At 49.0% G+C, this 15,691-nt stretch overlaps 1 protein-coding gene across 6 annotated transcripts in view; it reads right to left on the reverse strand.

The window, feature by feature from the left end:
• The window catches only part of by (focal adhesion protein tensin), a 354,735-nt gene that overhangs the window by 150,161 nt on the left and 188,883 nt on the right, over window positions 1-15,691 (reverse strand). The window contains exon 1 of one of the 6 annotated variants that reach the window (XM_065435224.1): window positions 10,147-10,299. The exons of the other annotated variants lie outside the window; for them this stretch is intronic. Coding sequence (XP_065291296.1) covers window positions 10,147-10,194 — 48 coding nt within the window. The 5' untranslated portion in view covers window positions 10,195-10,299. Of the gene's footprint in view, window positions 1-10,146; window positions 10,300-15,691 lie in introns of those variants that run through there. 6 annotated transcript variants of the gene reach the window in all.

Here is a 15,691-nt window from a genome sequence, read left to right on the forward strand (position 1 = left end):
TTTGAATATTCAATATTGATAATTTTGATACTGAAACACCGTATTGTTTACCAAATACCTCCATAACACATTCACATACAGCTGCCCAGTCAGACTTACCCGTTGGCAGACCATTTCAAGGAGACGAATTTGATGCGTCGCTGATTATTATATAACAAACCGGCATTTCGTGCCTGCAGCATTTGTGTAAAGTCATTGGCCGAGACAAAAATACATTAAAGCTGTAATCCAACATGCTGTTCTTTTTTTCGTTTTAAGCTATCTATCTGTAGCAATTTCTTTGCGAAAGTTGCCTTTGTAACGCAGTTACGGTACTGACAACTTGCAATGTTTTTGAAATCTCGTTTATTCAATGTTAAGTATTTATAGATATACTGAGTGCCTAAATCAAGGCTCTCCTATAATCATTGGTGATCAGAACTAGACACATTCTACAGAGCATAAGTAAATCATTGAAATTGATGGAGCTGTTCCCTAATTGGAGCATTCCTGCATCTCACGAGTGCTTGAAATGGACAGGAACTAAAGGTAACGCTTCCTTTTGAGGCCACACACCTTGGCTGACATGTATTAAGTCATGCTTTGCTAGATGCACAGTATGTGAACGTAGAACGAAACCGGCAAACGCTGGAATTACACAACATGTTTAGGAAGCCTGAAAAAAAAAAGTAACAAGACAAGATTACAGCGCCAGGCTCGACCATGGAACTCAGTTAACATCACGTACTGTTTCCTGCGCGGGCTTTCAAAAGAACGGTTTTATTGAGTGTAAGTCACACAGCTTCTTCATGTCTCACTCGTAAGATGATCATGCTAGGTGGACCGCACCTTCATATTAACACTCTTTTGTTCTATTTTATTTTCAGTTCAATATGACCCGACAACACTTGCAAACTAGTTCCTGTCCCTCCTTAATTCTGTCAAGTTTATCAGCGAAATATCATAACACACCTTTCACATTCGTTTTCAAGACCTGCGAACAGGCGTTAGTTACGTGATATTTAGAGGTTGACGCGAAGTTAAACAGTTTTTCAAAAATCCCAGATGTTGGAGCTATAGGAGAAAATGCTTAAAATCGAAGCTCTCTGAGAATCACAGTTACTTTCCATAATAGTGCTTGACAACCAAGAGGAAAAATAGTAATAAAAGAACACCATCACTTTAATTGATTTTTGTTCAGACAAGCAAATTTAGAGACATTGATGGCCATTTAGGATGTTCATTGGAATCAGGGCTGCGCTATAAAAGACAAACAATGAAAGTTGTGAATACCACGCCTGCTAGAAAAAGCGAAACGGGGACGGATTTTTTCTTACTTTTGCAGACGGGTGTAGGTCGCATATAATACCGAGTACAGCGCCGCCAAATTTTTACACCCTCACGTGCCAAGGACATGTTTTGAGCAGTATTCTTAAATGTTTCGAAAAATTGAGAGCAGTCTGCAATTTACTCCCAGTAACGTGATCAACTTCGCTCGTGGTGTGCGCCGCCTGAATTATCAGCTCGTCGTCGCGCACCAACAGATGTGATGTGCGTTAATTACTTGAGCGACCTGCTTGTTCACGCAGAATCAATTACCACACCTTGGGGTGATCGATTCACAAGACACTGTGTTCGCAAGCATTCTGCTAGCCCGGGGCATAATTGCGAGAGGCGATAAGCGCTGTGCCATAGAAGCACCAGCACCAACGGCTCGAGGGCACAGAGTGTACGACATCGAAGCCCGAGGCTGCGACGGGAATTCGTTCGAGACTGTTACGAAATCACGTTCCCAATTTCTGTCGCCGCGATGGTGATTACACGCAGCGTACGACGTGCATTCGGCCTATACTGCAGCAACAATTCATCAAGCAGTGGAAGGCAAGCGGCGACGACACGCCTAATTCCGTACACGGCCGTGGAAACTCCGGCTATACAGCTAATGTGTCTCTTCCAGCATACGTATACGAGACTTCCAGCATGAGGCAATATTCATTCCGAGACTTGCTTTCAGCTGCCGCATTGAGCTTTGGTGCCCTTCCGACGGCATCCATAACCGCTTAATAGCCACGACACAGGGGCGTTCCACCGACTGTAGCGGAGCATACAGTTGCCGCTCGAGGGTTGGGGGGAAGATTACTACTACCGCGGCTGAACGCGCATCGCAGAACGCGCAGTTCAAATAGTCGGCAATAACGGCATCCCAGCTAACAAGTCCATTATTCGTCGGCGCAACGGTCGGAGGCGTTCCCTAGGGGAAGGCATGCAGGGACCGATATAGAGACCGTTCGTAACCAGAAGTATGTAAAGAAAAAAGAAAGCGTCCGTTGCTATCCAATCATGACAAGTGTTGCACGCTTTCCGGAATGCCCTTCGGGTTAATGGACCGTGAGAAGTCACGCATGCGATCGTAAATTCCTTCTCGCGCCTTCATTAATTACTTCTTATGAGCACGCATCGGCCGCCATCTGATTTAGGTTTCAGCGGCCGTGCTTGGCGCACATAGAAACCGGCTGGCACGCAAAGCGGAGTCAAAGCAATAAACGTTTGTCGAAATAGCAGAAGCACACAACGTAATTCACGGAATTCACGAGGCGCCCTGCAGCTGCATGGCAGGCAATCTGTGTGAGCTCATTTCCCTCCCACTCCCTCTTCCCCTCTTCCCTTCCCTCCGTCATGGTAGCAGCTCCTCGGCCACCGCGGTGTTTATTAATATACCCCGCAAAACGTTAACTACCTCCTCATCATATGATTGGCACTTTTGAGCCCTTTGTCTTTTGACCTGTTTTTAACGATCACCGATCATCGAAATGACAGAGCTGGCAAACAGAAATTTATGACTAAGTTTTCGCTAGCGGGCTCTTTCAGCTGAAGACAATTGCTAAAGAGTGGCACGTTATGTACATCAAACTTTTTTTTTTCTTTCTCTCGTGAAAAAGGGTGCAACAAAAGTATCTCTATGCGGGGCGCGTCAGAGGTGCCAGAGGTTCCCTAGCTACAGGTTGCCATAACCATATACCCCAGGCCGCGTCATCACGCGCACTTGCAAGTCGGAGCTCGCCAATCGTTATTGAATGGTCCACCGAGTCCAACGTGCCTGTCTGGACAGCAGCTATTGGTCGCAGGTTATGTAAGGTTCCAACGTGCTATAAATATGGCTGCATAAGCACGAAATTCGATTCCGTCTCCCGAGGAAACTGCAGCTCAGTCTTGTTAGGAAGAAAATTCATCAGCGGAAGGAAATCGGAAGCTCGACGCCCGAACTGTGTCATTATCAGCGCTCAGTCGGGCCGATGATTCGCATGCACAAACAAAGCCCGTGGGTGACGGCTCTCCGCTATGCATAAACATCCGGCATGACTTAAAAAAAAAAAAAAAGTGACGCGCACGAAAATAGTTGCAGCGTCTTTCTTACACCAGTTCAGTACGAGCACAACAAAAAGGCTTCGATTTAATTTTGGACAGACAGATTTAGCTGAGGGATCGGTTGGAAGCACGTGCATCCTGTTACTCAATTTATTCCCCTGTATATAGGCTACGGCGCTGTGGTGATCGAGCAATGAAAAGTGCGTAATGAAAAGTATAGTTTAACATAAAAATTCAAAAATATAAAATGGTGGGTAATGTTGCGTCACACTGAAGCCCGAGAGTGGAAAACAACGACTCAATTTAGTTCGAACTTATGCACACTCACTACAAAGTCAAAAATGAATAAAGTAAGAAAAAATAATTAAAAGACAAAGTTCGAACGCACATACATTATCATACTCTGAATAAACGTTGAACGATAAAAAAAAAAAAACTCACAGCACATAATTCCCTCTTCGCAATGCCTGGAGAAGACCACGATCCAAACAAAAAGTCCTTAAAAAACCGTATAGTACTCCCAGTTGTTAAACTGTCAACATACAATTGTCGTCTTCGTTGGGAATTAAGCGGACAAGTTAACAACAGCATACTTCCTCATCTGGTTCACCACAAGCACACGATGCTGATTCAGCGTGTGAAGACCTAGAACTATTATTATTATTATTATTATTATTATTATTATTATTATTATTATTATTATTATTATTATTATTATTATTGTTATATACGAATGCAATGTCACGCTTGTTTATCAATCAATTATTTACTTTTCTGGAGCAAACGCGCTGTACGAATCGGGTGACGTCACGAGGAGCCAGCGCGGGAGATTCAAGCGCACCTTTGGTTTTCTTAACTGGCTGGCCACAAAAACCGCCGTTTCTGCCCATTCCAGGGGAGTATTTCAACCAAATCTAGCTTAACTGAATACTTGTTAGCTGTCTTCTTGAACCCACCGTCCTGGCAACCGGGAATACGCTATAGCCAGAGGAATAAGAGCCGACACGAGCGACGCACGCCAATAGAGTATACACATCTGTGTCCCGCACTACGTGGAATCGAAGATCAACCTCGTGCCGCGTCATTCATTTTGCTTAGCCCACTGTTCGCTGGAATGCGTTGGGAAAACAGAATCCGCGCCGCGTGAGATATGCCAGCTGCGGCCACAACAGCGACACGTTATCGGGGCCCCGGACGGAGTGGAGTCAAGGATGTTATATATAGCGCCCGCAGCAGGCCGCGGGCAGCGCGCACGCTTTGTCGCCGGCAGCGCGGGTCCCTCGGCCCACAGGACACATGCGGGCTCGTCTCGGGAGAAGCCCTTCGCGTCGGGGCGTGATAGATGCGACGGCCTATTTTGCGGGCGCCTTCGCATAGCAGGCGACAGGCGTAAACAAGTAGCCGGCCAGATCGCACACGCACTCGACCACTCTCGCGCGTAGCGCGGACGTCGCGTGTAAAAAATTATACTCTAATTATTGTTTATGGCTTTGGAACACTATACGACTACTTGCTTCACGCCACCACTCACGTGCTGTCCTCGAGTCGCATTATAATTAAGCGCAGTTAATGCTCGCTTACCGCGGTCACACTCTGCAGCCGCTTGAATGAGGACAGCGCGCGATCGCTGGATTAAAACATCACACGCACGATTGAAACGTTAGTTTCCTCTAGCGAGCTTCCACGCAGTACAATTATAATGACAGGCTGGGAGATGGATCGATATGCGGCGCAGTTTCCTGGAGCACATATCTGAGGCGGCAGCAATTCTTTTATAGTTGCGCGCGTCGTAGATGCCCTCAGGCATTGTTACCGGGCGGCGTGAGCTTGGTTTGTCCTGGTTACGGAGCGCACGATTAATCTGTATTTTTTTTTTCTAGTAACCCTAAACATGCTGCTGCGAATACAGCATCAGTTGAATCGCTTCGCCCGCACATTTTTCGGCGCCTAAGTTTGTTGAATGAAACGGCGCATAATTAAATTAATACCACGTTCATTATTTCAAATCAGGCTGCCTCTGTGGAAAGAGGTGGGCGTGGGAGTAAAGGAGAGAGGAGGGACAGCGTGGGAGTCAGCAGCCGATTTTAGCATCGGGAGTGAATGAAAAACTGTAGTCGTTCTCAATTGCCTTCTTCGTGTTTGTGCCGACATATTCGCGTCACATCCTCTCTTCTTTCCTCCTCATTCACCTCTCTTTATATATTGTTTACCTCAGTGTACAGCAGCCATCAGAAAAGTTACTCTGCTTAATATCTCTGCCATTCCATCTCTTATTTTAAATCTCTCTCGGGACAAGAAACGCCACATATTAATTTACTCCACTAATTATCTGTCTTTTCCCTTCAAATAAACGAATGGAACATTTTAGGAGACCAATCTACTCGTATAAAACAACTTACTGTTTCTCTAGAGTGTCCGTTCAAATGTTTTACGGCAGGCAGGCTGACGTAACATACACTTCGGCCACTAAATTCCTGTGTATCCAAAAGCGAAACGGTTGACATGCAACGGCTGCAATAATGCGCATTTCACTAACTTGTCAGAACTGTACAAATAATGGTGCTTACTATGCTCTTCCACATCATTTTCTGCGCTACTGCAACTTCATTTTGTTATAGTAACGACTCAGTTAACCATCGACAGAGCTCTGCATCTAGTCCAAATACATAGCTGAGTTCAAGCACAAGCCAATCAGGAAAGTTCACAAGGTGCGTGCGCCGATTTGCGATACCGATAATTACAGCGAGCCATTGATGGTTGCACCAAACTACGACATCTGGCAAAAGCACGCCAACCTTTTGCATGCAATCGGCCCGTCAGCGGTTGTCCAAGTAGCCTTCCTATAGTTATGGGACGTTCGCGCAGTCTTACTGACGGTGCGAGTTCTCTCTCTCTCTCTCTCTCTCTCTCTCTCTCTCTCTCTCTCTCTGTTCTTTTTTTTTTCGGCGTAATTTGTTGGCACTCTGGAACAACTGCACCTCCCAGTCCTTCGAAGCAAGACAAGCACCAACTCTCGCGAAACAAAATGTGGCGCACCCTATTCCGGATCAGCAGTGGGCGACCGGTCGTGGGGGAGCGACGACAAAGTGCAGGCGCAGCGTGAGCCCGGTAGTTATCGAAGCCGGGTGACCGATGATATCTAACGGCGCGGGCGCGCTGCCAGCACAGTTCGAAGAGCAGCAGCGCGCATCGGGACTCTGCCGCTCCTGGAAAGATGTTTTGCTCCACACTCTGTTTGTTTATCTATCCTGGCCAATGACGCAAGTTAAAGCTGCGGCCTCCCCCTTAAGCCGCCTAGCTGACGCAATCACCGAAGCCAATTGGGGAGCATTACTCGTGGCCGCACCATAAACATGTCAACGCCTCGTAATAAAAATTTCAATGTTCCAAGGACACTAACTTTAGTATGTAAGTTCGCATGCCACGACCGAAAAACGAAGCACCCCTTGAGCGAAATGCTTTTAGAAAATGATCGTCGGGTTGTATATATCGCAGAGGGAACGACCCCGAAAAGATCGACAAGACGACACTCACAGCGTTCTGTGTGTCGTCTTGTCCTTCGTTTTCGTCGTCGTTGCCTCCGCGCTATACAACCCAATGGTCACGAAACAGCAAGCCCAAATTCCCACTATCTAGGACATCAATTGATCTCGTTTACTATTGGCATAGGTAGAAAACAGGAGAAAAAATACGACAATCTGGCCAGTGCCCTAATTGCGTGAAGGAATCTCGATTGATTACAAGTCCCACTTGTGTATTCCTTAGATTCGCATTCCCAATTTTCAAGAAATAGAGAGAGAGAGAGAACTAGCGACACTCAGCGCGTCCCATCGCAGAAAGGTTTTGATAGGTTCAACTGACTCTCTAGAAACTGCTTATTTGAACAAATGAAATTGATGATGAATAGAATGCAGACACCGATCAGTGGTGGTCACTTCGCGGCTAAGTCGAATATTCTAAGGTTTCTCTACAATCAAGTGAAGGAATATTTTGCGCGATTCGCAGAACAGCACAAGGCACGTTATTGTGAATGGTTCCCGGTGACACCTACGGCACCCCACGAGTCTCTGAAGCTCAAAGAGAAGGTTTTGACACTCACCGACCCAAAGCCGAGGCCCTGTTCCTCGCGTCCAAGCCTTAACCGCAACACCTAGGCGCCCTAGTAGCTTCGCCACGGCTGATCAGCGAGTTCGAGCCGAAGAAAAACAAGGCGGCCGCTTAAACAAGAAACCGCTGCGGCGAAGCCCCAATACCACATTTGCCAAGACCAACAGGCGCAGTCGGTGCCACCTAAAATAGCGGCTCACGAGCGTTGTGCATACGGCGTAGCGCTCAAGGACTCCGAAAACGGCGTAATAGGCTGACTCAAGCGGTTATGCATTCGGCAACGGTGGGCGTCTCTCAACTGACGATGCCGTCAGCCCGCAGCGGATGCCTTGTTGATGGTCCGATACGGGTGCGTGGCCTAGTAACGCGAGACCTCTCGTCTTTCGCCACGCAACTGTGGCAGAACATTTACAAGAAGGGTCAGTGAGTATAAAGAAACAACAGGGTAACGACCGGTTGTGCCTGGCCGTGCTGAACTTACATATATACAACAGGCAAAAGAACACCAGCGGCACAGCCGCATGATCAGCATAGCGCTAGCTCGCGATAAAAAGTGTGCAGCGATTCGCATATCACGTTCGGAGAAGCCTCGCTGAACGCTTCTCTAAAAGAGGTGCATAATTTCATCCCGTCTGTTGCGCGTGTTTTCCAACTCACGCATTTCTTGCTTTTACAGGCCCTTGGTTCATCCGCATAGCAGCAGCGCTCACGAGCTACACAGCGCGCGTGGTGCTGTCACGAGTCAGCGAACACGTATCGACGAAAGCGCTGCTGCAACCAGTGGTGCGTCGAACAGGACCCACGCCCTCATCGTGGCTTCCTGCCGATTAAAGGCCGCACAAACCCACGTTACCCCCCCAGCAGCGGCTACGTGACGCGTGTTCAAGCCGGTCGAAGATGCGATGAAGAAAGCAAGAGAGTCGAAATGAAAAGAGAGAAGGAGAAAACGGCAGAAGCGACGAGAGGCAAGGTCTCCCCCTCCTTACCGCGGCCTCGTAGTACGCTCACGGAATTCAGAGCAGCTCCGCGTCGCCCTCCGACACACAGTGACACAAGACACCGCCGCCGCCGTGTGCCGCCATCGCGGCGATGGCGCCCAGGGAAGGGGGAGCCGGTGACAGCGCACATCACAGGGCGCCGAGGAGGAAGCGGAAGCGATGAACGCATAAACAGGGAGTCCCCCTCGGATATACCGAAATAATAAAGAGGCGAAGGACACCGAAGACAGGGGAGGACGCAGCAGTCCGCGCGAGGGCTCGGCGGCGCAGCCGAGCCGCAAGGAAGAATGACCCAGTATGTGCGTGCCCGTCGTCGGCGTGGCTGACGGTGACGGCCGCTGACGTCTCGCACGCGTGACGAATGGAGCCCGCGGCAAATGACTCGCGCGGTACAGTTTCATATGTGACGCGATCTTCCTCCCCGTGCGCGGCCGCTTGGAGGTCGACGTGCAGAGAAAACCCCCTCTCCACTTCGAAATTGAGCAGCACACGTGTGCTGTGTAATTTTGAGAGCCCTAACCTAAAGTATACGCACCGGCTAGAAACGTCACTCGGCTGTTAGTCAGTGGGTATCAGTAATGCTTCCAGGCGGTTCCTGCTGAGCTATAATTTCGACAACATTCAGCGTCTAACAGGATACGCTGCAGTAAAGTGGTGTTTCTTAAGCAATTTCTCACCACAGAAGCCATTCAGGATTGTCGGTGGAGCGCATTAACTAATTTAGCCGACGTACAGCGCTGACTTCCATTCGGCGCGCAGACTCTGCGCACCGAAAATGAATACAACACAGATTACTACACTGCGAACATGACATTTTCAAGCTCACACCAAAAGGATGCATTTTCCATATATCGTAAATATTGTCTATTTAAGCGTTGCATTTCCCACATATCGTAAATATTGTCTATTTAAGCGTTCAGCCAGTTTCTATTTCAATTTACGGGGTAATTAAAATAGCAAATGTCTTAAATGTTTTGAAATGTCTCCATTTTCACTTACTTTTGTACAGTACGACAGTCTAAATAAGAAAGCTGCTCCCGACATATATTTTTTTCTTTAAATCTTTTCTTTTAACTTCAATAAATATTGCAGAAATAAGTTCGCCGCATGCCTGTAGGGAGAGCGTTTCTGCGTTTCATGCACACTCATAATTAAAGGGTGTCCGAGCCACACAGCTTTCTCTGAAGATGATATCTGTGCAGTAAATAGGCAAATGAGGCTGGGTGGATGGAGTGACGCAAGGAATAAGTGAGCATTGCATGGGCCTTAAATATATTACATCGTCGAGAAAAGCGCTCCAGAACACATCAGGTAAGGCGGTGACTACATATACACCATTAAATTCATACATATGTGCGGAAAAGTGCGACAACACGACGCACATGACCACTGTGTCACGCGCATCTGTCAGCGCAACCCGTCTTCTCACCACCCCCTGCCCGTGCCCTCTTATCCGTTCGCCGATGGCATCATTTGCACACGCGGCTAGATATCTGTAAAATGGTCAAGGAAGTGAAATGTTGTACCTCTCGCTAGCGCAAGACGGAAGAAAAAAAGGTGTGATCAGCGCGTCCAGATCGATCAAGCGACGCATGCCGCGACAAAACGGGCGCGAACAAAAACCGCCGTCTAGCTAAATTAGGTAAAGTTAAACCCAGAAATTAATGTTAAGCAGAGGAGTAATGGCACGGCTCACCCTAGACGTCGGCGAGCCCTGCCTCCCGCTCACGACGAACTTGAGCATCCGCGTGTGTGTGTGAGTGCACGCACCGCCGGGAAAAACCGGGCGACTCCGAGCAGCACGAAACTAGCGCACAGCACCGCGTGCGGCACCCGAGACGAAGAGGACCGGGGCCCGGAACCCCGGCTTGGAGGGGGCGGCTCGCGCTCTCTTCGCCGCCCAAAAGGTTAAAAATACAGAGAGGGAGAGGACTCGGAAAGAAGAGATGCCCCACCAGCAAAACGCAGTGGGTAAGGGGGAAAATGAGGGAGGGGGTAGTTAAGAAGAAAAGTGCATGGGAGAGCGCAAGGTGAGAGTGCGAAACAAAGCCGTGCAGAGAAGCAAGAGCCGAGAGAAAAAGAACGCAGCCACTCGGCGCGATATGGAAGAGAGCGTGAGAGTGAGGGACGGGCGCGAGTTGGGGAGACGGGGGCCGAAAAGAAATAGAGCGAGCACACAGACGGCAGAAAAGTCCCGCCGCGGTTTGGAGGCACGAACACGGGCGCCGCACTGTAATCCCACAAACGGGTCGGGATGACGAAGGGGGGGGGGGGGGGGGGGTATATGAAGGTTGTCGAGCGCTGATGGCGCTCAGCGCTAACGGCGCAGAGAAGAAAAAAGGACGACACTGCCGGCACCGCCGTCTTTATTATTATTATTATTGGTCCGACTATTTTCCCTCTTTAGGCGAGCGAAGATATGACTGGCGCGTCTGTTTTTATCGCTCTCTATGGGAGCTGTCAGATTTCATATAAACGCGGTCGTTGTATACGCGATGATCAGATGCTTCAAAGTAGCAGTAATGTTGCACACAGAGGAAAAGCAAAGAGAGAGCGAGTGTGCTTAGGCTACGTAAGTGTACAAACAAATCCAAGACTGGAGTCAGCCATGAAAGGCTGCAACTTGGCGTCGCAGAAGATGGAAGAGAAGCGGGGCAGGCGACGAAAGGATGCGTCAGGGTGTTCTGTGCCGAACACTAGCATAACGCTGCACTATATAATCCGCATGAGGGACATGAGTAGGCTATCCGCCAGCTAGGAACAAAGATAGGTGCAAGAAAGAGGGAGATAGAGCGGAGGGAGAGAAAACAAATCAGCAAGAGAGCTGCATGCGAGATAACTTCGCGTCCAAAGGTGTTCATCTCCCGACTCGACAACCAAGAGCAGCAGTCCTTTGCCACCTTCTCCGCTCGTGCGAAAGGCAAAGAGTCCACAGCCCGAGCTTCATTCAGGCCCCGGTAGGTGAGAGAGAGGGAACAGGGTTTTCACCCTTTCCCTCTTGCGCCACTTCCTCGAGTTCCAGCCGTGTCTCCCACACAGTGTCGGCGCCGCCGGCTGTGCCCAAAATAAAAACGCGGGGTTCTCAGTCGTCAAGGGAAATCTCGACGGAAGAGGAGGGATGGTTGGAGGAGGCGCTTTTGAAGAATGCCTAAGCCAACGAGAGCAAACTATAAGAAATCAGAGGGGAAAAAAAATGCGCAGTAATAGGCTGCAGGAATGATGAATGCAGATAAAGGGCTCTCCTCTCAGAAGGTTGGGGCTGAACAAGGCGATCTCTTGCATGGAGGAAAGAGGTCGCGGTTCAGCGTTTCGCGTTGGTGAGGGCGCACGTCCGCCCTGGGGACAGCCGCGAAAGCGCAACACAGGCCCGGACGAAGAGAACGAAGGGCACGGTGCGCCGCTAATTCACCGGTGCCCGCGTTTCATTCACAGCTCGCGGCGGCCCGCCGTTCTCGCGCGCAATGCGTGCGTGCTTCACGAGGACCGCAGAACCAACAAACTCCAAACGCGGTCAGCCCGTGCAGAGTGTGGGCCGTCCCTAGCTGTGCGAATCTCTCGCTCTTGTAACGCGTTACTTTCGCGCTATACTACTTCGGTCATACCCAATTCCTTCGCAAAGACAGCCGTCTGTCTGGCGTTATAACGTTTCTTGTTCTCTAGCTAAGCGGAGCTGTGGGGATTTCATGATTAGCAGCCATAGTATGTGCTACCTATCCTACTTCATTACGTATACCCTGCTATTAAGTTCGGCATCCCTCTATACATCGTAGTCTGGTTTTCATGTCTACAGGTTTGCTGGTGGGAAGAAGAGGAAACGAAGTCTGAAAAAAAAAGGAAGGAAAGTCCCGTCTACGAATTTCCCGGTCACCTTTAAATAAAACATTCAGAACCGGCATATGAGGCGATGAAACTGTATTTACACAATTTATACTCCAAAGCATGAACGGTCGGATCACCGAGGATTTAGAACCGAATGTGGTCAAGGCGGCAAGCGACCACTTTCTCCTGTACCCTCTCTTCGCATCCACCTCGACACGCAGTAGTGTTTAGGCTGCGCTTACGGCCGCTGTCAAGAATGGCGTGCTGCGAAACAAGATTGCCACACAGTTACGACAGGGCGACACGACGCGCACCTCTCCCTCTCCGTGGCTGCAGCTGGGAGGCGTTCAAAGAAGCGACCTTTGCGCTGGAATCCGCCGCCTTCCTCCAGCCCCTTCGACATTGTGACGGAACTAGTTCGGTGCGTGAACAATTATTCCGGAGTTCCCCAACGCGGAGCTGATTTGACACGCATGGACAAGCTGCCGCGGGAACGACGTATTTTTGTGCTTCTCACGGTTCGGAGTGGCACGGAACAACGAGCGACCCTCGATCGGCAACGATAGTTCCCGGAACGGCACCCGCCAACGCCGTCGTCGGGCATCAGAGCGCGGTTGCCTTTGTGTACGTAAACTGTTCTGCAGAGCAGCGGCGAGTTGGTGATGAGGAAACGAACAGTCGCCGCGTCGTAGGACCGGCGGATCGAGTGTATAAAAACTGTGGTTGTGCGAATGCTGAGGACACTTCTCTTGAGCAGTCATGTTAGACTGAGACACTTCTCTTGAGCAGTCATGTTAGACTGAGTCACTTCTCTCATGCAGTCATGTTGGACTGATACTCTTTTTCTCAAGCAGTCATGTTAGACTGATTTAATTTCTGTAAATAAACCCCCTTTTCCTCGTTCTCGATGAGAAGCAGTTCTTCACTTCATCAACGATCTCAGCGTCAATAAGTTGGACGACGGCATGGGCCAGCTACCTCCGAATTCATGCCGTACTCCAATCTTGGCAAAGGACCACGGACGATGGGATTGAGCCCCCAATCCTGACAACTGGCTGACAGCGGTGAGATGGACTTTGCGACATGGTGCTGTATCTGCGGTGAGTGCTTGGTTTTTGCTTTGACTCTCTAGGCTTCATTTTGGGGTTGTTCTGTTTAGAACAGTAGGGAAGCTAGATTGTTGTGTGTTAGCTAGGTTGTGTTTTCCTAGCTAGATTTAGAGAGCAGAATCAAGGCAGTAAAGCAGCAGTCATGGAGTTAAGGACACTGCTGAGAGACGAGTTGTTGATTGTTGGTGAGGAACTGGGCCTAGATGTACGCAAGGAAATGCTCAAATCGGAATTATTGGAGCTAATTTCCAATCAGGCCAGTGAGGAAGATATTGAAATGGGAATGGAACTTCTCAAAAAGAGAGAGAAACGGGAAAGAGAAAGAGAAGAACGGGAAAGAGAAAGAGAAGAACGGGAAAGAGAAAGAGAAAAGCGAGAGAGAGAGGAACGCGATAAAGATCGCGAGTTTCAGTTAAGGAAAATGCAACTTGAACTTGAAAGCAAACGTTTGGAGTTGCCTCAAGGAAGTGAAGGCGCTCTGGGACGATCAAGTGAGGCAGAATCGTACCGCATGGACAGGCTATTAAAGCCATTTGAGGTCGAGACCGACATAGGCTTGTTCCTATGCAATTTTGAAAGGACTTGCGAAAAGATGAACTTCGGCCCGAGTACATGGCCACAGCGGTTGCTGTCTATGTTGCCGTGTGAGGCGGCGGAAGTAATCGCCAGACTGAGTGTGCAGGATGCATATGATTATGCAAAAGTTAAGGCTAGTCTCCTGAAGAAATACCGCCTTTCAGCCGAAGCTTTTCGGCAAAGGTTTAGGAGCACAGGCAAGAAAGATAGCGAGGGCTATCCGGAGTTTGCATATAGCTTGAAGGCCAACCTAGTCGAGTGGCTTAAAAGCGCGGAAGCGTACGACAGCAGAGACATGATCATTGAATGCATGTGTCTAGAGCAGTTTTACAAAACCATCCCCCAAGCTGTGAAACTGTGGGTGCAAGACAGAGGTAATGTAAACACTGTGGAAAGGGCGGCTGAATTAGCCGAAGAGTACGCAACCCGTAGAAAGTTGAACGCCGAGGAGGGAAACTGGGACGGTCGAAATGGACCGCGGAAACCATTTCCGTTCAAAAAGGGTGCGCAAACTAGACGATCAGAGCCTGTAGACATGGCGGAAAAGCCCGCAGAAAAGAGCGAGGAGAAACTTAACGGAGAAACCGCACAAAAAGAACAGAAAAGAAAATTCGAATCTGTTAGACCAATTCGCTGTTACAAATGCCACAAACTGGGACATATAGCTGTAAACTGCGAGAAGCCTAGCGTAGTTTTTTCCTACGTGGAGGAAAAAGATGAGAATATGGAACTTTTAAGTCCATATCTCCACGACCTGCAAGTTAACGGAAAACCATGCCGAGTGCTAAGAGACAGTGCCGCCACGCTGGACATTGTCCATCCGTCTTACGTGATGGTAGATGACTTCACCGGAGAAGTAGCATGGATAAAACAGGTTGTAGAAGAACACAGCGTGTGTCTGCCCATGGCCAAAGTCAAAATCAGTGGACCATTCGGGGAGCTAGAGACTGAGGCTGCAGTTTCCAACTTTTTGTCACTGCAGTATCCCTACATCTTTTCGAATCGTTCGAATCAGTTACTGCGTGACAGAGGGCTCAAACTGGGAGAGGGCATAGTACAGGCATTGACCCGAGGCCAAGCTCGTAAGATCGCGGCGCTTTCGGCTGAAAATGCTCAAGCTCCTCCAGCGGAAGCAGAAAAGGGAATAACTTCAATACCCGAATCCGAGCTAGGCCCGAGGGACAAAAGAACAGTTGAGGAGAGCCTGCCAGCTGACCAGCTCAATGAGAGCGTAGCACTAGAGTGTCAGAGTTCTAGCCTGCAGGAAGAGAAAGCAGACGCGCTCACAAGCGAGACAGGGTCGTTATTATCACCGGCCTCAAAGAACTTTGATCAACTCTTACGCGTGGATAGAGAGTCACTGGCAGCTGAGCAAAAGAATGATGAGAGCTTAGCAAAATTACATGACACAGCTAAAGAAGGCATTGCTAGGCGCAACGTAACGATACATGAGAGAGGAGGATTGTTGTATCGGCATTACAGAGATCGAAAGGGTAGGATTTTAGATCAGTTAGTCATACCTACTAAGTATAGGCAGGACCTTTTGAGTCTTTGTCATGGAAATGGGTGGTCCGGCCACCTAGGCATAAACAAATCAAAGGAAAGATTGCTTATGGAATACTACTGGCCTGGCTGTTTCAAGGATGTAGAAAACTTTGTAAGATCATGCGACGCCTGCCAGCGTTCTGGTAAACCAGGAGAGACATGGAAAGCTCCACTGAAGGTAGTCCCCTTAAT

Source organism: Dermacentor albipictus, chromosome 1 (genome assembly GCF_038994185.2).
Source record: "Dermacentor albipictus isolate Rhodes 1998 colony chromosome 1, USDA_Dalb.pri_finalv2, whole genome shotgun sequence".
In the NCBI taxonomy this organism is placed as follows: Eukaryota; Metazoa; Arthropoda; class Arachnida; order Ixodida; family Ixodidae; genus Dermacentor; species Dermacentor albipictus.